At 36.6% G+C, this 27,885-nt stretch overlaps 1 protein-coding gene across 1 annotated transcript in view; it reads left to right on the plus strand.

The window, feature by feature from the left end:
• NPFFR2 (neuropeptide FF receptor 2) overlaps window positions 1-24,490 on the plus strand; it is a 149,376-nt gene extending 124,886 nt beyond the window's left edge. The window contains exons 2-4 of the mRNA XM_081127094.1: window positions 12,616-12,950; window positions 15,033-15,132; window positions 22,604-24,490. Coding sequence (XP_080983220.1) covers window positions 12,623-12,950; window positions 15,033-15,132; window positions 22,604-23,360 — 1,185 coding nt within the window. The 5' untranslated portion in view covers window positions 12,616-12,622 and the 3' untranslated portion in view covers window positions 23,361-24,490. The remainder of the gene's footprint in view (window positions 1-12,615; window positions 12,951-15,032; window positions 15,133-22,603) is intronic.
• Window positions 24,491-27,885: the final 3,395 nt, after the last annotated feature.

The following is a 27,885-nucleotide window of genomic DNA, read 5'->3' on the forward strand; positions in this document are numbered from 1 at the left end:
TGTTACCTCACTAACTGCCCCTTCACAGTCTCCTTTTCTGGTTTGACCTCTTATGCCTAAACTCTAAATATTGGAGCTTAACTCTAGATCACTCTCCTTTCTTTCTTTTAAATTAAATTTATTGGGGTGACATTGGTTAATAAAATTATATGTCTCAAGCATACATTTGTGATACATCTTCTGTATTTTGCATAATACAGAACCCTCCTTCCCTCTGGTAACCTAAATTTTCTTATCTCGAATAATGATGTTATAAACAATGTCTCAGATTCACCTTTGTAGCCTATATCATAGGCGACCCACTCTTTCCGTCAGCCCTCCGATTTCAGCAGCAGCTGAGGCGGTGGTTCCTGTGCAGACATCATACCAGCTTCCCATCTCAGGGGCCTGCAGCCCACTCTGCATTCTCTCTGCACTGCTTTCCTGGAAGCGCCGGTCTCTCGGCCTGGAATGCGGGCACTTACTGCCCTGACAGGCAGCATTCAAGCAACGAGGCTCTGCAGGAAGCAGATGAGTGTCCTGGCCTCCCCTGCTACTTCCCACACGTTTGCTCGGAGATCCTGCTTTGCTCACAGTGCTCACCGGCTCACAAACTCATCTCTACCGGTTTTTCTCCTTCCACTTTCTGTTCACCCTGCTCATTCACTCTTACTTCCTGCAACTGCCTCCCAAATAGACTACTTTGACTTAGGCTCTGCTCTAGGTGGAATTCAAAAATGACCATCAGCCCAGCCAGACGCAGCTCAACGGCTGAGCATCGACCTAGGATCCAGGAGATCTCAGTTCCATCCCCAGTCGGGGGCGTGCAGGAGGCAGCTGGTCAGTGACGATTCTCTCATCGTTGATGTTTCTCTCTCTCTCTTTCTGTCTCTCTCTCTCCTTCCCTCTCTCTGAAATCAATAAAGATATATTTTTTAAAAATAAAAAAATAAAAATTTAAAAAATGACAATAATTCACTCCTTTATTCAAGAACCAGTAATTGAGAATATTGTGCAGTGTGCTAAGAAATTGAAATCATTATGTAATAGTCATAAGTCTTCTAAGGCTATAATTATAAATCTGCAGGACAAAAAAGAAACACCAACACTGTTAACACTCTTTTCCACATTCTGTAACCGTATCAGGTTTTTCCTAGTTATTACAATTGACACAAGGTGTTTCTCAGCTAAACAGAATTAGCATTATTTTCTCCCAACCTATTTCTTATGTTGTTGCTACCTGGAACTTCTATAAAATCTAAATAACCTTCAGTTATGAGAGAGGAGGAAAGAAAGTCTATTGGGACAAATGGCTTATAACTAGGATTTTTGCTTTTTTAATATTTTATATTTCAAGATAGAAGAACAGGATTTTTTTCCAGCATTTTTTTTAAACAAGTCCCTTTTCCTTACATGCCTTAATCTATTTTCTTCTTTTGTTCAACTGTGTATATTCCATATTGAGATGATCATAGCATAAAGCATGTCTTTTCATTTTAGCGTTGTTTCTGCATCATTGCCTGGGCAAATGATGTTCTATTACATCTTTCCAGTTTTTATTGACATAATTCCTGATTAAGGAGAGCAACTGAATTGTGTCAGGTTCAATGGATTAGGTCCATGAGACAATGTAGATGTAAAGAAATGTTCATTGTTATCTAATGTTTTGAAAAGCCTCTGAACCCTCCTACACAGACTACCCTTTCCCTCACTCTGCAGCACATGATTTCCTCATAGAGAAAACTAAAATTTTAATGAAATTAATGGGTAAAAGTCAAAGGACCTTTTGGTAATTCCTAAGAGTACCATTTTAGACATACGTGCATATTGCCACAGCACGCAGAAATCTAAGAGAGGAAAGGATGGGCTGGAAAGGCGATTTCCTCATTGTAACCTGGAAGAGAGCAGAGGCCATATCTGACTTGCATGATACATACGTACTATGAACTAGCTTAAAATACAAAGATTTAGACCCCTTTTGTTTTGCAATATGGAAATAGTAGCTGCTTTTTGAAGCCCTCAAAGTCTTCTAATAGGAGTAAGTAGTGCTTTGATGGTCCAAACCACAGATGTCATTAACAACTCTGTATTTCTGTCTAACTGTGGGCAGGCTGCATTATTTTAAGCTGTTCTTGTCACCTGTAATGTTGTTTACGTTTCTTAGCATGTCATTTGTTAAATTGACAATTAACATTGTCTTAAGGGCATTCTGGAAGTTCAGGTACAGAGAAGTAGTCTACATTTTTTTTCTAATTTTCTTACCGATTATAAGAAAAGAACCTTATGTCTATTTATTTGAACAATTTAAAATATTTAGCAGGGAAACAAATGCAATTGATGGATTGTGTTAGTTGTGTTTAGAGTTCAGAATACTTTAACATCACATTACTCACATTGTATGATAGTCTTCAAAAGTGGATCCTCTTAAAGATATTTTTGAAGAGTATTAACAGTTTGTTGCTAATACAGAATAAATAGTGAAATGACTGTTGGTAGATACTGAGTTGAATATAAACAGTATGAGATGACATAGGGCTTAAGAAAGAGTTGCGCATCCTGTGGGAACACAAAAATATATTTTATTTCTTAATTTGTTTTTATTTTTCACTTTTTACTTTTCAGTTATAGTTGACAGTCAATATTATGTTAGTTTCAGGTATACAGCATAGTAGTTAGACTTGTATATAACTTACAAAGTGTTCCCCCCAGTAAGTCTAGTACCCACCTGGCACCATATGTTATTATTACAATATTGTTGACTGTATTTCCTATGCTGTGCTTTACATCTCTGTCAAAAATATTTATTTTAGATAACTAAACTGTTGATATTTTTTTTTAATCCTTACCTGAGGATATTTTTCCATTGCTTTTCAGAGAGAGTAGGAGGGAGAGATATTGATGTGAGAGAGACACAGATTTATATTCACTCACTTCTATATTCCTGTCTTGAACAAGTATACTTTTATATAATGTAAATGGATTTTTGCCATAATAACTCACACTATGAAAATATTTAAGCTGCTATGTAAAAATCTTAAAACATAAAAATAGTACTGTTAATAGTAATAACATATGCTCTCTTTTTATCTGGTATCATAGAAGATTAGATAACCTTCATATAAGTTTTCCAGATAATGAAATGTTCCCTAAACAGTATTAATATTTTGTAAAAGGGTTACTTATTTACCTTGTAATATTTATAAAAGGTATTTCATAAATCTTTCATCTTAAATATAGCAAGCTCATATTTAAATTTAACCAATAATTTAGGGTCAATATTTGAATCATTAAGTATTGTTTTTATGGCTGTAATATATTAATACCTGTGATGTTGATGGTCTCTACATGAATTTTTTCCAATTTTCTGTGCCTGTATAAACATTTCAATGTTTTTATAGTTTCCTCTCTGTTCCTTTGCTCTAAGGTTTTCAAATGGCCCTTTTCACTGCTGTAGTGACCCTGTCATCTTCAGTTAACTTCCTTGTTCTAGAAAAACGTGGACTTTATAATAAAGACTTTGGTGTCGCCTTTTTAACTGTTGGAAGCTTTTCTTTTTCATCCTGCTTCTGGATTCTTGAACTGAAACTGTTCTTTGACATTTTACATTTAAACATAAACCATACCTGAGCATAAGGTGATAAAGCTTAGACCTGGAAAAGACTAAACTACCCCAGGGAGGTATGTTATGGGCTTTTAGCTTTAGAGGACCGAGAATAATATACAATCCTCAAGTGAGCAATGTTCTTTCAAGTGTTTTGCTTTTGGTCTGTGTTGTTACTTAATGAACTCCAATATATTTAAGATTAGGCTCAAACTACTTGTCTTCTTGGAAGCAGTTTCTGATCTTTCAGATAGAGCTGACCATTTTTTCCACTATCCACACCTTGAATTTATCTCCAGGACCTATGTTGCATATATCCGTTTACATATGTATCTTGGTTTTTAGACTGTAAGCTTCCTGATGACAAATAGAGTGATTTGTGTTAATTAACATATAGAAGTTGAGTGAATGTGTATTGAATAGATGAATATTCTTTTTAACAGTTATTGAAACTACATGATGTTTTGTGAATTTTTAAACAAATAATATATAAGGCATCATGTTGTGTGCTGAAGGGCATACAAGGATGAGTAAGAAGTGGGACTCACCTGTCTAAAAGCCAAATATATAAAAAAGAGATAAGTTGGTAAACAAATGCCTTAGTGCTTTATTAGTTCAGGTAGAGTAGGATATGCGCTGGTAACAAGTAAATCCTCAAATCTCAGTCACTTACCCCAACAGGATTTTAGGTCTCATTCATCCAAGCCTGAGCTGGGTCTGGCAGCTTCACTGGGTGACCCCTTCCCACCATGACCCAAGGACCTGGGCTTCTTTCATCATGTATCTTAGCCAGCTCAGAGTCCTTGCCCACATGAATGAGAGAGAGAGAGAGAATGAAATATCACAAAAATCTTTTTCAGGGCATGGTTTGGAAGAGACCTCTGTCACTTCTTGTCACATTCATTTGGCCAAAACTTATCTTATTACTTTGTGTAGATGCAGGAAGCTCAGAAATGCCTCCCTGTACTGATTAGCACAATGTATTGTCTCCAGCCCAGTTGCCAAGTACAAGCATTAAGTCAATTAGTACAAGCAACTTAAGAAAGAACAGTTAACTTGTACACGTCTTCAATTTTATTCTTATCACTGCACTCCAAAATGTTTTCTTCATGTATCATTAAACTACAAATATAAAAAGTTCTCTCTAGGCAAGAAAGCATGTCATAATCATGACATGCGTAATAATCACTGCTGAGGTCTTATTCCATTTACCTTCTGATAAATTGTTTGTAAATCTGTTGACACCAGCATGGAACGTCTGTTAAAAATTAATTTAACGGGGGATATACAGTAGAGTGTGCTTTGTCATTATTTTATCTTTTAGGAAATAGCAATAGGACCTTTTGTTTTTTAAAAAAAACCTCAACATCTTATTACTTTAATGAGGTGTATTAGGATAACTCTTTACATTATTATTCCTAGAGAGCAGACATGTGTGCTGTGCCTCTATGACACACACACATAAAGCATGCAAATGGACACATGCTTACACAAAGATAAACACTAGTGATCTTAGCACAGACATAGTCTTTGAATTTGTAACTTTGAAATATTGAAATATTTTTATTCCTAAAAATAATTTAGGTCATTTATGCTTAAATTCTAATTTCATATTCAACAAATAAATTTGATATCTAACTTAAAATGTGATAATTCTGATGTTTTAGAGAATGTATTTTCAACATTTAATGTTCTTTTCCTCAAAAAATTAGTAATTTTTTATTTCAAATATAACTGTAAGAAGTACTAGAAGGAAAACAGTATAGAATAAAAACACATACGGTTTTACCTCCATAGTTTTACAAATGAGGAAACTGTTTACAACTGGCTAAGACCAGTTAATAACTCAATAACTCAAGAATTGAGTCAATAACTTAAGAATTATAAATAAAACTGTATAGCTTAGGATTCAGACACACTTGAATTCAAATTTTGGTTCTGTTGCTTAATTTATGTATGACAATATATAATTTACTTAATCTTTTTAACTTTCAATGTTTTCATTTATAAAATATAGATACTAATACATGACTTTTAGAGTTGCTGTAATTGTTAAATGAAATAAAAAATGTAAAGTAGCTAATATGTAACTCAGTAAAATTTTACTTAGTCTCTCTGATAATAATATTTTATTTCTAATTTGAGGACTTAGCAAATCATCTTCAAACTAAGACAGTATAGGAAGGTTTGCTTGTGTGTTTTTTCCCCCCTTTGAATATCATTATTATTAGATTGAGTCTTGGCAAGTAAGTTTCCTATTAATATAATTTTTTGAATTTGGTTGCCAAGTATAGTAAAATATGTCATCTGAACAAAGGTGATTGTTACGATTGAATACATCAAAGAAAAGAACACTGAAAGTGATGTAGACTTCAGAAATTTCTTGGAACACTACTGGCAAGAAGGTTTATTTTAGGGCTGATTATCATAGTAAATCATGTAGGCAGAACTCAGAGGTTTAGAAAGTAACTTTCTATGTATTTTCCATTTTCATGGCTTCATATCAAGAGAAATGATCCTGTTTTCTTGTCAAATTAGACGAATGGGATGTAAGTACATAAATGAGATATTTTTAAAATATTAAAATATAATATTATATGTAATACAATTTAAAAAATATAAAATATATGCGAATGCTTACATGCTTTCAGAAAAAAATATTTTAGAGGAAATACAAAGAAGTAATACGACACATTTCACTTCATACATATATGAATATTTTAACCTAAAAACACTGTACAAGTTAATTTGGAAATTGTTAGCTGAAAATAATATATGAATAATAACAAAGGGTAAAATCCCTCACAAGAAATATCTTGTGAATCGTTAACAACAACCAAAAACTGACTACTTAAATATAAAACAAGACAAAAAGAAATGAACAATTCATTTAAAAATGCATATTGAAAAAATCTGACACTAACCTTCAACTTCATAATATTTAAAAGAAGGTACATTTAAATAAGAAGTTAATCATTTTAAAAAATAAATTGGTAAAGATTTAAAAAGGAGTGGTGGGAATTTTAGTGCTCAGTATTGGCACCTTCCCTCTGAGATCCCTCAGTCTGTTCCATGCTTCTATGTCTCTGGATCTATTTTGTTCATCAGTTTATTTTGTTTATTACATTCCACATATGGGTGAGGTCATGTGGTACTTGTCTCTCTCTGACTGGCTTATTTCACTTAGCATAATACTCTCCAGTTCCCTCCATGCTGTCCCAAAGGATAGGTGATTCTTCTTTTTTACAGCTGCGTAGTATTATGTGGTGTAAATGTACCACAGCTTTTTTATCCACTCATCTACTGATGGGAACTTGAGAAGAATGTATATTCTGCAGCTTTGGGGTGGAATGTTCTGAAAAGGTCAATTAAATCCATCTGATCTAGTGTGACCTTTAGGGTCACTGTTTCCTTGTTGATTTTTTTATCTGGAAGACCTATTCAGTGAAATCAGATGGGGTATTAAAGTTCCCTAGTATGGCTCTTGCTGTCAATCTCTCTCTTAAAGTCCTCTAGAAGTTTTTTTTTTATAAATTTAGGTGCTCCTATATTGGGTGCATATATGTTTATCAAGGTTATGTCCTCATGTTGGACTGATCCCTTTAGTATTATGTCATGACCTTTTTTGTCTCTCGTTATGGTCTTCATTTTGCAGTCTATTTTGTCTGATATGAATATTGCTACTCCAGCTTTTTTTTTTTTTTTTCATTTCCATTTGCATGGAAAATTTTTTCCCATCCCTTCACTCTCATCCTGTGTGAGTCTTTTGTTTTGAGGTAGGTCTCTTGTAGACAGCTTATATTTGGGTCATGTTTTCTTATTCATTCAGCCACCTTATGTCTTTTTTATTTTATTTTTTTTTAATATATCTTTATTAATTTCAGAGAGAGGAAAGGAGAGGGAGAGAGAGAGCTAGAAACATCAATGATGAGAGAGTCATTGATCGAGCCCACAACCCGGGCATGTGCCCTGACCGGCAATCAAACCCCGATTGCCTGGATCCTAGGTTGACGCTCAACCGCCTAGCCACGCCCGGCCGGGCCTTATGTCTTTTTATTAGAGCATTTAATTTACATTTAAGGCTATTAATGATAGATACTTATCTATTGCCATTTTAATTCTTTATGTCTATGTTTCTCTTTCTGTTTCTACTTCTAATTACAGCAGTTTCTTTAACTTTTCCTGTAATGCTGGTTTGGTGGTGATAAAATCCTTTAGCCTTTTTTTGTCTGGGAAGCTCTTTATTTCACCATCTATCTTGAATGATAGTCTTGCTGGATAGAGTAGTCTTGGTTTCAGATACTTGTTCTGCTTTACCTTGAATACTTCATGCCATTCCCTTCTGGCCTGTGGAGTTTTTGATGAGAAATCAGCTGACAGCCTTATGGGAGCTCCTTTGTAGGTAACAAATTGCTTTTCTCTTGCTGCCTTTAATATTCTCTCTTTGTCTTGAATTCTTGGCATTTTAATTATGACATGTCTTGGCATGGGCCTCTTTGGATTCTTCTTGCTTGGGACTTTCTGTGCCTCCTCAACTTGTGTGACTTCTTCCTTCACCAGGTTAGGGAAATTACCTGTCATTATTTCTTCAAACAGGTTCTCTAACCCTTGATTACTTTCGACCTCTTCTGGCACTCTAATGTGCATATTGTTACATTTCATGTTGTCTCACAGCTCCCTTAAACTGTCCTCCTGTTTTTTAATTGTCTTTTTCTTTTTGGATCTCTTATTGAGTGACTTTTTCTACCCTCTCTTCTAATTCACTAATCTGATGCTCAGCTTCCTCTAATCTGCTGTTTATTCCTTCCAATGTATTCTTTATTTCTTCTATGTCATTCTTCATTTACTTCATAGTTTCCATATCTTTTTTCATGCTGCTGAGCATCTTTACAATCAGTATTCTGAACTCTATATCTGATGATTGCTTATCTCCATTTCATTTTGTTCTTTTTCTGGAGACTTCTCTTGTTCTTTCATTTGGGGCTTGTTTTTTGTCTCTCCATTTTGGCTGCCTGTTTGGGTTTGCTTCTATGTATTAGGTAGATCCTCTAGGACTCTCAGTCTTTTTGGAGGGTCTCTGGTGCAGGCGAATGTCAGACGCAGTTTGTGACTGGCCCTGAGTGCCCTGTTTGGAGCTATCAACAACCCTCAGCTTGAGGTCTCCTCTGCTGGAGCTTGGTGTGGTTGGAAAGAACGAAGATGCACACCAAAGTTGCCTCTTCCAAGGCCTGGTTCCAGAAGCAGATCAGGCAAAGACTCAAAGCACTCTGAAGTCTGCCTCTGCCTGCAGGGTGATTGATCTGATTCTCTTAATGAACCTCAGTCTGTACAAACTTCGAAGGGTGGGGCAGCTGGTAGTTATCAGTCTCTTAACAGCCTCAGGCTGTTAAGAGAAACTCCTCTGGGTAGGGAGAGAGGCTTTCCAGCAGGATGGGGCGATTGCTTCCCCCTCAGGCAAAAGCTGCTTGGAAGGTAAATGCCTGCCTCTGCAGTATGGGGGAATGATTAGGCACAGGAATTCAGATGGGTGCCTTCTGATCTCAGTCTCCAGAGCTCGAAACCCCAGACTCTCCCCACACAGCTCCAGTCTACTCCACTCCCCCTCCGCCGCCGGAGCCCAAGGTGAGTGGCTGCCCAGGAAGCTTTGTGCGTTGGCTCTTCAAGAGGGTGCCTGTATTTCCAGCCATCTCTCCCTGGCAGACAGAAACCCTGGTGCTTTTCACAGCCAGGTGTTCTGTGGGCACCTTTCTCAGTTCTGGTGCTCTAGCTGGGGAGCCCAGCTTGGGGTTTAGGCCTAGAATCCTCAGTGGGAACCCCCACAGCTGAGATCTCCTTCCAGACTTTCAGCTGCTGCCTGTGGGGGCCCAGCCAGCCCTCTCGTCTCTGCACTTCCTACCAGTCTCTATGTGGTCTCCACTTTTCCTTCTTGGTCATGAGGGTAATCCCCAGTTTGTCTTCAGTTGCAATTGATTATTCAGGGTGGTTTTTCTATATTTTAGTTGTAATTCCAGTTTCATCCTGGGAGTGTCAGTGTAGCTTCCACTCAGTCCACTGCCATCTTTAATCTGTCAGTAACAGCACTTTTAAACACCACTGGGATAAATGTGAATTAAGACCAACTTCCTAGTAGAAAGAGCAGAGAAATGATCAGACCTTTTGATCTATTAATTTTCATCCTAGGAGTATTCTAGAAAATGTAAACAAATGGAATCAAACATAAAATATCAAAATTGTACTTTGATACCAGAAAAATTTAAAATGTTCTAATTGTCCAACACCAAGTGATGGCTTAAATGAATTGTACTACATTGTTTTATAACAGATCAATAGTCAGCAATGAAAAATCATTCTTGGAAAGAATATTTCTTGATATGATCAAATACAGCGTATTCTTAAGTGACAAGAGTAATACAACTTTTTAAAAATACAATTCCGGTTTAGAATCTTTTGAGTAAAATCTCATCTGCTAGGATATTCCCAGATCGTCAGGCCTCTGGGGTTTATCCTTCTGATAATTATATATCGGAATGTTACACTGAAACCATTCTGGTTTTAATTTCAGCAAAAACCGCAGGACAATTTTGTGGGACCATCATGCTGACTTGTAAAGGAGAGTACTCAGGAACCTTTATCCTCAGGTTGGGAGATAAAAAGGCCCAGATTTAGAGATTAGCCTTACTAATAACTTCAAGGATATGGGCAATGGAGTGGAACATTGAGGGTGACTCCAGAGAACCCTCTTCCTGCATTAGACCCTCACTCTCTGGCTCAGAGTAACAGAGGAGGTCTCCAAGTAAGGTTCTGTGGTCTTACCTGACATAGCAAAGTGCTCAGTCCAAAAATATTTCCATTTTATATCCCGGCTTACATGACATTTTCTAGAGTCATACCTCATAAATCCATCAATTCTGTATTTGTTTACTGTAAACAGTACTTATACAGTAATAGCCTATTAAAAATGTTAAGTGTACAGTATAAGGCTTATCCTCCTAACAAATGTCATTACTCTACCTTGAGGTCCAAGTATTATGTCACAAGGTCTGAATTTTCTGTCTTCTTTTCTCTCCCTGAGGGCATTCTCCTGATGATGGGGGGAGAAACAGATTACCAGCCAGCTGCTTAACACCTTCAAGCAATTCACTCTCTGACCTCAGTTAATTCTCCTGTGCCTCAGTTAATTCACATTTTTCAAGTTATTATTATTCGTCTTATTACAGTTTCTTTAATATTAAAAAGAAGAATAATCTTTCTATTACCTCAATGACCAGCAATTGAAGTATCCATTGAGAAGTGGGAATAAAGCATGTTTATAATGACCATGTCTCTTTAACGATCTTTTGATATCCTTTTGTCATCTCCATTACTATTTGTCTTCAATTACACCCTTTTATTTGATTTGATGAATGCATTTAATTGAATGGGCAATATTTAGAAAGCCAAATTCACTTCTTTCTCCATGCAATCAATTTTAATATGTTTTATATCAATTGGAGGCTTCAACTTATTTTATAATAGTAACTTACATCGTTTACTCTTCCCTGTACATAAGATACAAACAGAAAACTATCCAAAGTCAAGTATCAGAAGTAAATGATACAGATCTTAATTCTTATGTCATATTTACAATAATAATCATGCTCCCCTAAGATGATATAAATGTGTACTTGATGAAAGACTGAAAAATGTAATTGATAATGAGATCACTAAATACTTTAAAATATGGAAGCTCAATTGAATAATTCTATCAAATTCATTTTCATTTACGGGCACATAGAACCTTCTGCCCAACCAGTTTTCAAGGTATTTGGAACAGAGTTAACCAGCAGGCCTGAGATTGCTGTCTTTAGAAAGGCCTGCTTACAAGGTTGGCCCCTGCTTAGAGACTGGAAACTAAATCAGAAACAGTCCCCTTTGTTGATACAGAATTTCTTAAAATGATGTGTGGCTTACTATGCCTCATCTGTTTGTACAAATAACGTACTTTATGGGGGATGCCTACTTGCCATCTGGGAGTCTGGAATTTTGGCACATGCTAGGAGAAGGTGCCCACGTAACCACATTCTAAAAACCTTGGGCATTGAATCTCCAATCAGTTTCGCAGTAGGTAACACTTCACGTCAGTTGTCAAATTTCTGACTAGAGGGATTCAGCATGTCCTGTGTGACTCCAATGAGAGAGGACTCTTGGAGGCTTGTGCCGTTACCTGAAGATTTTACCCCATGTGCCAGTTTATATGCTTTTACTTTGTAACTTTCACTGTCGTAAGTCTTTAGCTTTGAATGCACTGTACGCTGGATCCTTCTAGTAAGTCACCGAACCTGGGAGTGTTGGGAACCTCTGACATACAGAGTGGATCAAAATGTCTATGTTGAGATACATAGATGCTAAATAAAAATATTTACTAAATATATACTATGTGAATAGAATAATGTTCAGTGAAACCGAGACAAGTAGCCTATTTTCAGAAATTCAAAGTATGGTGGCTATGTTCACATGTGAAGTGTATAAAAAGAGTATTCAATTAACTAAGTCAGAGCAGAATAAGAAAAATACAAGAAGGTTATTTCAGTGGGAATTTTGAAAATGTAGGACACTTCATCTTGTTTAAACTATCGGGAAAGCTGGAGACATGTAAGTGAGCTGTCGAAGAACAAGTAGGTGTGGGCAGGTTATGCTGTCTGGAGGCAGGAGGAAGGAGAGTTTTGGAAGGTTTCTCTTCCAAAGTTTCCCTTGGAACTTTTATGCGGATGGAAGGTATGATTAAAGTAGTGAGATATGGAGTATACTGAGGAAATAAAATAGAATAATAAGTGTTACTTATGGTACAAAGTGGAATTTTCAAATGCTCTTGGTTAAAATCTGAATACTTTGAATCCCTTATTTATAGCTCAATTCCCTGCAAAACTTACGGATTATTACAGAAGGCCCACCAAAATTCTATAGCATTTTAAAGTGTCCCTCTTAAACTCAGGCACAGAACTTACGTTCTATTGGCTTCTAATTATGTTTTTCTTTTCTGCCTCTCCTTTGTTCAGATCCATCATGAGTGACAAACCAGGCTCCAACTCTTCAGAAAACTGGCATCATATTTTGAGTGTCAATGACACGAAGCATTATCTGTACTCAGACATCAATATCACCTATGTGAACTACTATCTTCATCATGCTCAAGTGGCAGCGATCTTCATCATTTCCTACTTTCTCATCTTCTTCCTGTGCATGGTGGGAAATACAGTGGTCTGCTTTATTGTAATGAGGAACAAACACATGCACACAGTCACTAATCTCTTCATCCTGAACCTGGCGATAAGTGATTTACTAGTTGGCATATTCTGTATGCCTATCACGCTTCTGGATAACATTATAGCAGGTGTGTTGACTTGTGTGGAGTGCAAAGATGATATGAAAAAATGTTTGTCCCACCTCCCTGCACCATGACTGGGCCATCCATTCATTCACATTTATATAACTTACTAGGCGACCCCCCCATAAGTCTAGTACCCCCCCCACATCATATGTAGTTATTACTGTATTACTGGCTCTAGTCCCTGTGCTGTGCTTTACATCCCTGTGACTGCTGTGGAACAGCCAGTTTGTACATCTTAATCTCTTCATCTGAGAGTGTTTACTGCAGGTCACCAGGGAATGAGATCTAGCACATACTACCACAGACTTTGAGTTTGCTCGATACAGGTCAGGGCACATATAATATGGTAGAAATACCACTGAGAATATTATGGACTGTGAAGTTCGAGGAGCTGGTAAGTCTGGTTTCAACTGGTGCACTGTCTTCAGTGTAATATAAGTAGATGTTTAGACCCTCTTGTGATTATCTAGGGAGATATCCAACAGTGTTTGATGGAAGATGGAGCAGCAGTCCCAATGATGTCTCAAAACGTGGGCGTTTCATCCGTGGTAATTCACACGAGCAGCCTGAGCAAGGACGAGGCACTGCCCTGGAGTATTCCTGGGCCTGACTGAGTCCGCCTTTTGCACTACATTATATTTTCTAGAAGTACAAGAACAGTGTATCTCTAACTCCCTGCACGGTTTTGGTACGTAATACCTGCTCAATAAGTATTTGTTATATTAATTAATGAATAGTACTCAAGATATTCACATTCTTAACCTATAAGAAAAAAATGAAATAATAGCAACATATAAAAAAAAATTTAGAGTAGCATGAGCCATAGCATAGTTCTTATCTTTTTCATAACATTCAGCATCAGTTTTGTGAAATATAAGAGGTTTCCCTATAAAATTTACCTATTTCTTTCCTTTCTCTGGAGTGGGAGTTAGGAATGCCTATTCTTTGTAGATTCTGTGTCTTTGCGATGTTTTTCAGTAAATAACAGTATTTATCAAGGATGTTCAATTTCAAGGTACTGTGCTAGACAAAAAGAGAGTGAAAGAATTGATAAAAATTATCATTATTGTCCTCAAGAAACCTATTCACCAGTAACAAATGCTCTCAACATTCCCTCTGTAAATATTTATAATTAAATTATTATTTAAAATTTTTGCATATACACTACTCTTCCTTACCTCTGATTTGCATTCCTAAGAGGCAGCCACATTCAGCAATTTCTGCCTTTATTTTTGGTAATGACTATCATATTTTAAACTAACATGTTTTCCTTAAGTGTGTAGAGATGTAATTTACTTTTCACAATCTTCTACCAGAAGAGGCCATTGTCCTTACCAGACTCCACTGAAATGTCAGCACTAAGGCAAAAGCACGTAAATCCATAGAAACTGCATGTCAGAGACTAGTGAATGTGAAGTTGGGAAAACAAGACTGGCTGAAGTTCTGTATCAATGCAATCACACACCTTTATACAGAACCACAAACGTGCATCCACACAATATACGTTCACTCTCCTCCTCTCATTCTCTCAAGACAATTATATCCTAGTTTGGGGTAGAATCAACGTGCAGAGTATGCATTCCTATTATTATATGTATCTTACCACTGCCAAGCCAAGTGGCGTGCTATGATAGCAATTTTTCTCTTATAACATGTTTTTTGTTTTCCTGGATTTAATAAGGGCATTGTATTTTGATTTGTTTAGTTTTGGGTGTGTACCTGGTGGTAATGCATCCTCAGATTCTCTTCCAAATTAGAGAATGTATTTCTTCCTGTTTTATTCATTTAAAGGGCATTTTATATAAGAGATAACTGTCTGGACTCTGAAACCGTACAGCCAGGGTTCAGATCTTCAGTATAACGCTAACTGGCTGTGTGGCAAGGCATGTGACACTTGTGTGTCATTGTTAGTACTATGCTGAAAAACAGAGCTCTGCAGGTACTGAGGAAAACAATGGGAAACATCGAGTATTCCACGGATATCATTTAGAAAAGTTACACCAGTCTTAATGTCATACCTTTCTGTTTATATTTTCAGTGAAATCTTAGATGTTTTTCAGACTAACGGTTCCTTTTCCCTTTCAGGATGGCCATTTGGAAGTACAATGTGCAAAATCAGTGGTTTGGTTCAAGGAATATCAGTTGCAGCTTCCGTCTTTACATTAGTCGCCGTAGCAGTGGACAGGTAAGGCAGTGCCCGGCCCGAACCCAGAGGCGTGGGCACGGGCGCAACGGGCCCGCCTAAAGGAGAGGAATGTGGGAGCCTCTGAACTGGGTTATGAGTATATAGGAGAAGGAGACGGGATATGTATAGAGAGAGAATGTGTGTGTGTGTATATATATATATATATATATATATATATATATATATATATGTACACAGAGAGAGAGAGAGAGAGGGAGGGAGAGAGGGAAACAGAAAATGTACTATAATTGTTGACACAAGAAAATAAGAAAATGATAGATTCTGTTTTTAATCTATTGTTTTCATCATTATTTATAATGTTTTAATCTATTTCTAAAAACTTATCATGTAGATCTAGTTTATTTGGTTTTACAGGTAAATAGAATAGAATTTAAAGGTATGCTAACCACTCTATGCCAAAGATTTTTTTTTTATTGTTTCCAAATTTACTATGTCCTGTTACTATTATACTAAATTATTTTTTGCATACTACTCATTTCTTATAATTATACTTGTTTTATACTAGTAATAGTATTACTATTACTAAATTATTTTGGTGTGAATGTGTATAGAAAATTTATACCTTACTTATATACTACACATGCCATCTTTACAGCAGCTACAAACCTGTAATATCCTTTCGTTTTCTCCTTGAATCTTGAGCCTATCCAATTCATTTCCACATTACATTTAGTATTAAATGTCCCTAAATTCCTTTTTCACTGTTTTTAGCATGCCTTCCAAACAGAGATTTAGAAATAAACATTGCTCTTCATTATAAAAAGTAAATGAATTTATAATAATAAATAAATTACGCTATCTTTATTTCATGAAATAGCTATACAGTGGTTAAAATTAATGAGCTAGGTCAGCATATATTAAAATGCATAAATCTCCAAGCTACATAATGATACTTATATAATGTATCAAAGAAGCTACATAATGATACTTACATCATGGTGCCATTATATGAAATTCAAATTGTTATAGATGCAGGCTAGTATCACAAAAGCATAATAAACTTGAAGGAAGAGATACATATCAACTTCAGGATTTCTCCTGAAAGAGGAAGATGTCTGGGATTAAGTAGATCTACCAAAGGAATTTCAACTGCATCTCTAATGTTTCAGATTTTAAAGAACTGATGAAAACATGGTCACCTGCTGTGACAGGTGGTTCGGTTCACCCTGGCACTGGCTGCCTTCCCATCCATGCATTCCTTTGCTGTAGTTTCAGTCATATTGCTGTATAACAAGCCACCTTCCTGAACAAAGCACCTAGTGGCTTAACATGGCAGCAATATTTTTTATGCACATGATTTGTGATGTGAGCAGATTCAACAAGTAGAGATTGTGTCTGCTCCACTTGGCACAAGGTAGAGGGCCCCAGGGCCCGGGCTGAAGGCTCTTTCGCTCTCACGTTGGTGCTGAGTCTGGGAAGGCTTGAACAACTAGGAGCTAGAACTGGGGCTCCTCAGCACTCGATCTCTGTTGGCTCCTTTGCATGGGCTCTGCAGCATGGCAGCTTCAAGGCAGCTGATCTTCTCGTATGTCAGCCCAAGGCTCTGAACAGCTGTGTCCTAGGAGGGAGTGCCAGTGAAAGTGACGCAGTGTCACTTCTGCATTCTGTTCGTTAGAAATGAGTCACTAAGGCCAGCCCAATTCCAGTAGAAGGGAATAGAATTTGGAAGGCATGTCAAAGAATTTGGACATTTGAAGGCCACCACACCTTCATCTCTATCTAAACTACTTATACTTGAATGCTTTTCTCCGGGTCAGCTCTTGGAGAAAACCAAACTTCCAAACCTATTTCTCCAGACTAAGTCTTTCTCCCAAATTTCATACTTATGTTCAAAACGCCTTGAACATAGTTATGTTCAAAATTTATTGGATAACTTCACCTGTACATCCAACAGCAAGCACTTCAAACTAAACATGCCCAGAACTGAACTCCTCTTCACTACCAGCACCCCCAACCCCTCCCCCCCAAAAAAAACCTGAACAAAAGATTAGCTCCTTAAGTTCCCCAATTAATGAATGTCAGGATCACTCACCCAATTCAAGTGAAAATCTTAAGATTTATCCTTGAGACCCCCTTTTCTCCTTAACTTCTATCCAGTCACTCTCTAAGTCCCATCAGTTCTGGGTGCTAACGGGTCCTGAAGCAGACAACTGTCCTTTGTTGCTTGAGATAGAGTGCTGAGATTATTTTCCTAGCTAGCTGTGATGTGTGAACTTAACTGTTTCACGTGGTACCCAGATATTTGGTCAAACATTTCATGTGGGTATCTGTGAGGAGATTTTTAAAAATAATTTTTTAAAAATTTTCAGTTACATTTGATACACAATATTATATTAGTTTCAGGTGTACAATATAGTGATCAGACATTTATATAACTTACAAAGTAATCATCCCGATAAGTCTAGTACCAGTTATTAGTTATTACAATATTGCTGACTATATTTCCTATGCTGTACTTTATATCTTCATGACCATTTTTATAACTGGAAATTTGTACATTTTAATCCCTTCCCCCTTTCACCCATCTCCTTAAACCACCTCCCATCTGGCAACCATTAATTTGTTCTTTGTATGAGTTTATTTCAGTTTTGCTTGTTTGTTCATTTTTTTTAGATTTCACATGTAAGTGAAATCATAGGGCATTTGTCTTTCCCTGTCTGCTTATTTTACTTGGCATAATATCCTCTAGGTCCATCCATGTTGCTGCAGTAGCAAGATTTCATTCTTTTTATGGCTGAAAAATGTTTTATTGTATATACGTACTACTGTTCATTCATTTGCCTATTAATGGGCGCTTAGGTTACTTTTATATCTTGGTTATTGTAAATAATGCTGCGATAAACGGAGGGGTGCATTTGTCATTTCAAATTAGTGTTTTGGGTTTCTTTGGATAAATACCCAGAAGTAGAATTGCTGGGTCATATGATAGTTGTATTTTTAATTTTTTTAGGAAACTCTCTACTGTTTTTCATAGTGGCAGCACCAATTTACAGTCCCACTAATAGTGCTCAAGTGTTCACTTTTCTCCACATTCTCGACAACACTTGTGATTTATTGAATTATTGATGATAGCCCTTCTGAAAGATGTGAGGTGATATCTCATTGTGGTTTTAATTTGCAATTCCCTGATAATTAGCGATGTTGAACAGCTTTCCATATGTCTATTGGCCATCTCTGTCTCCTCCTTGGAGAAGAAATGTTCAGGTCCTTTCCCCATTCTTTAATCAGATTCTTCATTGATCTTTTATGTGATTTTTTAGATTCAATTTTTATTATTTCTGCTCTGATATTTATTTTCTTCCTTCTCCTCACTTTGGGCTTTGTTTGTTCTTTTTCTAGTTCCTTTAGGTGTAAAGATAAATTGCTTATTGAAGATTTTTGTTTGTTTCTTGAGGTAGGCCTGTATTGCTATGAATTTCCTTCTTAGAACTTCTTTTGCTGTGTCCTATAGATTGAGGCATATGTTTTCATTTCATTTGTCTCAAGATATCTTTTGATTTCTTCCTTGACCCGGTTGTTAACCCATTCAGTGCTTAGTAGCATGCTGCTTAGCCTCCATGTGTTTGTGTTTTTTCGGTTTTCTTTTTGTGTTTGATTTATAGTTTCATACCATTGTGATTGAAGATGCTTGATATGATTTCAGTCTTCTTAAATTTGTTGAGACTTGTTTTGTGGCCTAACATGTGGTCTATCCTGGAAAATGTTTCATGTGTGCTTGAAAAAATATATGTTCTGCTTTTTTGAGATGAAATGATCTAAAAGTATCAACTAAATCTATGTAATGTAATATGCTATTTAAGGACACTGTTTCCTTGTTGATAATCTGTCTGAATGATCTATCAGTTGGTATCAATGGGGTGTTAAAGTCTCCTACTATGACTGTCAATCTCTCCTTTTATGTCCATCAATATTTGCTTTATATATTTAAGCACTCCCACATTGTATGCATAAATGTTTACTAGGGTTAAATCTTCTTGTTGGACTGATCCCTTTATCATTATGATGTGTCCTTTTTTATCTCTTGTTATAGTCTTTATTTTAAAGTATATTTTGTCTGATATAAGTATTGCTACACGAGCTTTTTTTCATTCCATTAGCATAAAATATCTTTTTTCATTATCTTACTTTCAGTCTGTGTGTGTCATTCAATCTAGTAGGTCTCTGTAGGCAGCATATGTATGGATCTTTTCTTTTTTCTTTTTTATATATCTTTATTGATTTCAGAGAGAGGAAGGGAGAGAGAGAGAAACATCAATGATGCGAGAATTGTCCTTGATCAGCTGCCTCCTGCACGCCCCGACTGGGGATTGAGCCCACAACTCGGGCATGTGCCTTGACTGGGAATATAACCCCGTGGATCTTGTTTTCTTATCCACTCAGGTGCCCTATATCTTTTGACTGGAGCATTTAATTCATTTACATTTAAATTAGTTATTAATAGGTATGTAGTAATTACTATTTTACTTTTTTTTTAAAAAATATATCTTTATTGATTTCAGAGAGAAGAAAGGAGAGGGAGAGAGAGAGATAGAAACATCAATGATGAGAGAGTCATTGATCAGCTACAGCCCACAACCTGGGCATGTGCCCTGACCGGGAATCGAACCCTGATCGCCTGGATCCTAGGTGAATGCTTAACCACTGAGCCATGCCCGGCCGGGCTGCTTTTCATATTTTTAATTTTTGTTCTTTTTCTTAAAGCAGGCCCTTTCACATTTCTTGTAATACTGGTTTGGTGGTGATGAACTCCTTGAGCTTTTTCTTGTCTGCAAAGCTTTTTGTCTCTCCTTTGATTCTAAATGTTAGCCTTGCTGGTTAGAGTAGTCTTGATTTTAGGTCCTTGCTTTTTGTCACTTTGAATATTTCATGCCAATCCCTTCTAGCTTGTTAGGTTTCTGCTGAGAAATCAGCTGACAGTCTTATGGGAGTTCCCTTGTAGGTAACTAAGTGCTTTTCTCTTACTGCTTTTAAGATTCTCTCTTTGTATTTAACCTTTGACATTTTAATTTATTGTGTCTTGGTGTGGGCCTTTTTGAGTTCATTTTGTTTGAAAAACTCTGTGCTTCCTGTACTTGTTTGACTATTTCCTTTGCCAGGTTATGGATGTTTTCAGTCATTATTTCTTCAAATAGGTTTTAAATACCTTGCTCTCTCTTCTTCTTCCTGTACCTCTATGATGTGAATATTGTTATGCTTGATATTCCAGAGATTCCTTAAACTGTTCTTATTTATGTGATTTTTTTTTTTTTTTTTTTTTTGCTGTTCTTTTTCCCACTACCTTGTCTTCCAAATTACTGACTCTGTCCTCTGCTTCATCTAAACTACTGTTGATTTCCTCTAAAATACTCTTCACTTCAGCTATTATATTTTTCATTTCTGACTTGTCCTTTTTTATGTTTCCTATCTCTTTGTTAATGTAGTTACTGAGTTCATCTCCTAAGCTTATCGAGTATCCTTATAACCAGTGTTTTGAACTGTAAGGTTGTTTTTTTATGAGATTGAATCATAAGAGTAGAGTAAGTAGATGGAATAAAGAAGATTGCCCTCCCTATAATGGATGACCCTTATTTAATCAGTTGAAGACATGCATAGAACAAAAAGGCTGACCTTCCTACAAACAAGTGAAAACTTCTGCCTGATTTTTTACCTAGGACATCACTCTTTTCCTGCCATCAGACACAGAATGAAACATCAGTTCTTCTGGGGTCTTGAGCCTTCTGTCTTTCAGACTGGCACTTAACATCAGTGGCTTTTCTGCTTCCCAGGCCTTCAGACTTGAACAGAACTACACCATTGGCTCCCCTGATTTCCATTTTGTTAACTGCAGATCTTGCGACTTCTCAAGATGCATAATTGCATGCATCAATTCCTTATAATAAGTATATTTCAATATATTTATATACCCTGTTGGTTCTGTTTCCCTGGAGAACCCTGAAAAATACACTGGCCAAGTTTAAACGCTAGCATGATTTTAGAAAAATTATACAGTATTTCCATTGACTATCCTGACAGGCATATTTTCTATCTTGTTCATCTTTGCCTCTCTGAATACATATACATATATTTGTTGAATGAATAAATAAATAGAGTATTTGAAGTCCTCATCATTGGTTTACAAAAAGAGCAAAATATCTAGAATTGTGCCTATGAAGTGATCCATAATTTAATGGTGAGTAAATGGGAGGATTCACTGATCAGAAAATTAGAAGAAAATTTGGAGGTTAAGACAGAAGACTTTATGCATGCGATGAAGTAGTTCTAAAGAACAACAGAGCACTCAAAGCTCAAGCTAACTAGTCATCATATGAAGTTATGTCAGATAAATTAATTTGGCATTGCTGCTGGACCGTGTAAAAGCTCTAAGTTTTCTTACCTGCAGATCTGGAAAGTAATAATTTTCATGACATTTAAATTTTATAGAGTCATCACAAAAAACAAAGAAGATTAAATAGGTGATAATAATTTGAAAATTATAAAATGTACAGTTGCATAATGATATGATTATCTTATAATTAACATAATGAGTATCAGTAATAGTAACATCAAGAATCACAATAACAAAATAGCAGTAAAATGAATTAGACTTACTTTACATACTGATGTTGAATTTCCATGCTCAGCAAAGGACATAGATCACTGGAAAGGTGCAGAATCATAATTCACAATAGAAACTCTTAGACTCTTACAACTATGAAACAAACCACCAAAACATATTGTGGTTTAAAACAATAATTATTGAATATTTTTCCTGATTTTGTGGATTGGTTGAGTGCTTCTTGTGGTTCTCCTGCTCAGTGTGCAGCAGCTGAAATCAGTCATGCTGCAGCATTACCCTGGGAGATAAACTGAGTCTCTCATCTAATTCAACCTTCTTAACCATCTGGTAGCTGGTTTCAAGAGGAAGCATTCCAAAAGTACAAGTCTCTGTACGCAAGTACGTAAAAACTTCTGTTTATGTCATGTTTGCTAATGTCCCATTGACCAAGGCAAGTTACATGGCCAAAGGCACAGATGACATGGGAGAGAACCACAGAAGGGCAGAAGAAGGAGCACTTAAGAATATGTGCTCTGGAGGTGAACTACCTGTGTAAAAATTATGTGTAATTATGGGCAATATTTTTACCATTTTCAAGCCTGTCTTTCCATCTTTTAAATGATGGATTTTAAAAGAGTATTCATACAAATCAATGGAAAAAAATGGAACAGAGTATTACATAGTCATATTCAATATAAAATAGTTACCACTATTACTTTTATAATAATTATTCATATTTTGAATTGAAATTTATTTCATATCAATTACAGAAAATGGCAATGCATTCCTTTCTACTATAATGGTAACTTTCTATGTTTTTGAGATGAATGTGGGAATTACTTAAATACATTTAATTCAGAACTCAATGAGAAGTTATGAGGCACTGCCTCAACTGCTATTTGCCTTTAATTGCAGGTTTCGGTGTGTTGTCTACCCTTTTAAGCCAAAGCTCACTATCAAGACAGCATTTGTCATTATTGTGATCATCTGGATCCTGGCCATTGCCATTATGTCTCCATCTGCAATAATGCTACATGTACAAGAAGAAAAATATTACCGAGTGATACTGAACTCTCAGAATAAAACCATGCCAGTCTACTGGTGCCGGGAAGATTGGCCAAATAAGGAAATGAGAAAGATCTACACCACTGTGCTCTTTGCTAATATCTACCTGGCTCCCCTCTCCCTCATTGTCATCATGTATGGAAGGATTGGAATTTCACTCTTCAAGGTAACAGTGCCTCATGCAGGCAAGCAGAACCAGAAGCAGTGGCATGTGGTGTCCAAGAAGAAGCAGAAGGTCATTAAGATGCTTCTGATCGTGGCCCTACTTTTCATTCTCTCCTGGCTGCCCTTGTGGACTCTGATGATGCTCTCAGACTATGCTGAACTGTCTCCAAATGAATTGCAAGTCATCAACATCTACATCTACCCTTTTGCACACTGGCTTGCCTTCTGCAATAGCAGCATCAACCCCATCATATATGGTTTCTTCAATGAGAATTTTCGCCGTGGTTTCGAAGATGCTTTTCACCTCCAGTTCTGCCAAAAAAGAGCACAGTCCAAGGAAGCCTATGCCCTAAGAGCTGAAAACAACATGGTCATAAATACATCTCATCAGTTAGCCCATGAACCTACAATTGAAAACCCACATGAGGAAAATTTGCTTTAGAAAAAGTACTGAAAACCCCAAACAGGAATTGATGGAAGAACTAGGAGGAGCTACTAATAGCAATGAGATGAAAAAAAGAGCTAAGGTGATGATTTCAATTCTACTGTGCTCTATATTGAAATACTCCTGCTACCTATGGCTTTGTACTTCAATTGTTTCTAAGACTGTGCCAAAGAAAACATGTATGGAAAGCCCTCTCTGCATAAAAAAAAGTAAACAAAATGGTCTTATGTTCATAACCAATCTTATGGTATGTAAAATATGTAAAGTGACTAATATATGTTTGCCTGGATAAATCCATTTTCAAGGAACATATTTCAAAGCCTGACCTTTTTCAACTTAACTATTTGTGTATGAGACAAGTGTGTGTGTTATGTCTATCAATGCATGCATGCACGTGCACACACACACACACACACACACAGCCCCCATATGGTAATAAATCGGTAGTTCTTTGCATGAGAGTACATTTTGTGAATTGTCCCTTTGCTTTTGTATTTGAAATCTTAGATAAAAATTATCTCTTTGTGCTTTTAAAATGTACTTGTCTTTTTTAGAAATAAGAGCTACAATAGCAAATAAAGGGACACTGTATTTCTTTGTATTTAAAGGTTGATTTTTTTTCTTTTGGCAAAATCATAGCATTGTTCCATAGGAGTTATTGTTGGTTTTCATATATTTTTATAAATGAAGTTTATGCCCTAGCTGAGCCCATGTTTCTTACAGGGGTGCTTCAGGACCCAATTTAACCTCCTTGTTAATAGAATCTCTGACATAGAAAAGCAAATCTTTCAAAAAAGGAGTTGTCAGAAGAATGGCAGCTCTCTTTTGAAGCGCTTAATCAGAGATGCTTGGCAAATCATCCTAAGACTCCCGTAAAGTCTGCACAGAGCAAAACCAATTATTACGAATTTTCTGCCAAGCACAACATTTAAACCCAGCACTCCTACTGGTTTAGTAAATTAGTACTACTGTTATAAAGAGAATTGCAACCCCCTGGATTCTTCTGTTACAATTATGTTGATAATAGTTGTAAATGCTAGCGTTCAGGATGACATAAGTCCCTAGAAAACTGGGAATTATAAAATAACAAATAGTGTGGCAAATAAAAAATAAATCTCTGGTCTTGGAACTATTGTGTTTTTCCAGTCATTTGTGTAGTTTAAGCTAAACGCTTTTCAACATTATAAGCCTTTGAGAAAATAATTGTTGAGTTTTTAATTGAATTGTGATTTGTGTAGTTGAATATGCAAGTGTTATTTCCTACACCAAGGAAAGGAAATTTTTTGAAGTTTTGTTGTACAATTTTCCAAATTCAGGTTCAAGTGTCTAATGTGCAGTTAAAACTATACACTGAAATACCAGCCCTGGGTTTATTTGATTTGGCCAAAGTGAGAGGACAGAAGAGCAAGATCTCTGAAATTCATCTTTCCCCAAAGGCAAAAGTAGGGAGTTTTTATGTAGCTGGGGAGTTGGGGAGAGGCTGTTTCAGGGAACTGTGGGAGAAACTGTGTTCTTCTGTTTCAGATAACACCTTGTGCAACCAGGCTTTTGGGCATGAGCATATGGTTGCAACTTTCTTTCTTTTTAAAAAAAAATTATATCTTTTATTGATTTCAGAGAGAGGAAGGGAGAGGAGAGAGAGAGTTGAAACATCAGTGATGAGAGTCATTGATCGGCTGCCTCCTGCACGCCCCCTACTGGGGATCAAGCCCGCAGCCCCGGCATGTGCCCCGACCGGGAACTGAACTGCGATTTCCTGGATCACAGGTCGATGCTCAACTGCTGGGCCACGGCCGGCCAGGCTGGCTGCAACTTTCTTAAAGGCATTCCTTCTGTACAAATAAACTCATAAATTCTCCTTGTGACCCTGGAGTTACCTTCCCCTGCTTGACAAAGAAACAGGACATCAGCAACGTACAATATATTGTGAGAACAAGGGGTGTTTGGCAGGGAGAGCAATTAAATGTGTAAACAATGCCAGGGGTCCAGCTATACTCAAGTACAGAACTTGAGTATATTCCTCTGCCCTGATTTACTGAAATACTGTTTACAGTTGGTGTACTTAGACATTGAAGATTATTTTGTCAGAGACTATCACTTCCTGATGGGCATCCTCACATTCCACCAGTTCCTGAAAATCATCATTACCAGGCCCATACCCTTGTCTGCTATGTATCTACATTTTATCACCTTCACTTCCTTATTACTTATTTCCTAATGGTTGTAAAACTCTCATCACTGAATCCCATCTTGGCTTCCAGTTTTGTCTTTCAGTTCTTTCTATAGTTGGCAGAGTCATCTTCCTGAAACAGAGGGTTAATGTGTTCTCCTTTGTAAAAACACCTTCAGAAGCTCTCTGCCTATAAAGTGCGTACATACACTCAAAGCTCACCTCGGCCTGCCTCTTGTCTCCTGGCTGCAACTAAAACACAAACGGTTTTCTAAACTACAGTCAAACCAAGATGGTTGGCCTCCATTATTGTATTCTTTTCATTTATGATTTATTCTCTGCTTTATTCCCCTATCTGCTGGTCTACCCTTTGTCCAAGATCTATTAAAAAGCTATCTCTCAGAAAGTCTGTATTTTTCCAGCAGATGTTTGTCCTTCCTCCCCTAAGCATTGTGCATCTCTTGTGTGACAACCTCAGCTGTGTTGTAATTGTTCTGTCTTATCCTTGCAACTAGAACACAAATTCCTCAAGGGCTTTTACTCCCTCCCTTAAGCATTGTGCATCTCTTGTGTGACAACCTCAGCCGTGTTGTAATTGTTCTGTCTTATCCTTGCACCTAGAATACAAATCCCTCAAAGGCTTTTACTCCCTCCCCTAAGCATTGTGCATCTCTTGGATGACAACCTCAATTGTACTGTAATTGTTCTGTCTTATCCTTGCAACTAGAACACAAATTCCTCAAGGGCATGGTGAATTAAGCCTTACTGGTCTTCAGATTCCCTACAATGTGGGTCACAGTAGCAACAATGACAAGAACTCGAGTTTTTATTGAGCCCTTTGTGCCAGAATATAAATTTGTATTTTTTTTTCTTCCATTTTATAGGCATTAGACTAGAACATAGAGACAGCAAGTAACGTACTGAAAATTGTATAGCCAAATTCTGAGTAAGCTCTGCATGGGACACAGGCCCCCATGTAGTTTCAAAGCCTGTGCTCTTTCATCAGATTGTACTTCTAGATGGAACACCCTTGAATGTTCTGCATGAAACTTTTTATTAACCTCTCAACTTCTTTTATAAACATCCACAAGCTGCAGAGTTACCAGGAAAGGAAAAAAAATTATGTGTTTTCTCATCAAAATTGCAGAGGAGATAATATAATGATGAATAATACATAACTAATTTCAGAATGCTTAGACATTTCACTTAGAAATACACTTGTTAGACCATTTTTTCTATATAGCTATTTTACTTCAAAGACTACAAAGAGAGTGAAGAAATGAAAGAAAATCGGGAAGAAAGAAAAGTGATTTTATAATAGACATAGATGCATTTGAACTCCAGGTGGACACATGTTCAATTTTGAGGTTCAGGATAGCTGAGAATTGATACCATTTTACAAACAAACTTTTATTACAAGTATATGAGACACGATCTTTAAAGTTATGCAACTGACTTTATAAGCTTCCCAGGCGAACTGGTTTATTGCTTTATGATGACATCCATTCTCTAGTTTCTTCTCCACTGCAAGCCAGTGCTGTCGATTAATTTAGAAACCTTCACATAAGGCATATTGAGCTGTACAATGCTGAAAAGCAATAAACGGATCTTTTCTCCTTTGCACCTTAAAAACTACCAATGAAACATTCTGGATATCACAGTTTACCTTTTCTACGAAGGCTGCTGCATTTGGCGCAGCTATTTAACAATGCCATCCAAGGTTCCTTGTATCTTCCTACTCTTTCATCTTTGATAAATTTACTTTATTGTCTCCTGGTTAAAAGACAGCTGTCACAAAAGGAACAGTAGGGAGAACTGCAGCCAGATCTGTCTGAGATAGTTTGCTGATGCTGAGGCTAGTTAGAGCTTAACAGGGGTTTTTCCCCCTTAGAGATCCTTACTATCAAAGCAAAATAATTCATTTTAGCACCAGGATCTACAAAATATGAGGTACTACTCATGAGGATAACAGAAAGGGTATTTGATGACAAATTTTGAATAATATTCTTTTGTATTTGAAGTTCCAGAATACCATTTAAACTCTTAAAATAGGTTGCTTAGTTTTCAGCTTAACCCACTGTGCACCTTGCCTTAGACACCTGAAGATGGTCTCTATAAAGGAGTAAAAGTATCATCATGACTTTCTACTTCATTGCTTTCTTTTTATATTTCTATTTGCTTTCCTTTTCTAGCAGTACTTTTTTTTCTTCAAAAGAATATTTCATTACAAAAAGAAAAAGTATCCACTTATTTTTTTCCACAGATTTTCCATGGTATAAACAAATTGTTTGCAAGATTTATAACCTCTTTATTCTGAAGATTTTGAACAGAGTTCTCAAGTATATATCTTTA

This window comes from Miniopterus schreibersii (assembly GCF_964146895.1).
Source record: "Miniopterus schreibersii genome assembly, chromosome: 1".
Classification (NCBI taxonomy): domain Eukaryota; kingdom Metazoa; phylum Chordata; class Mammalia; order Chiroptera; family Miniopteridae; genus Miniopterus; species Miniopterus schreibersii.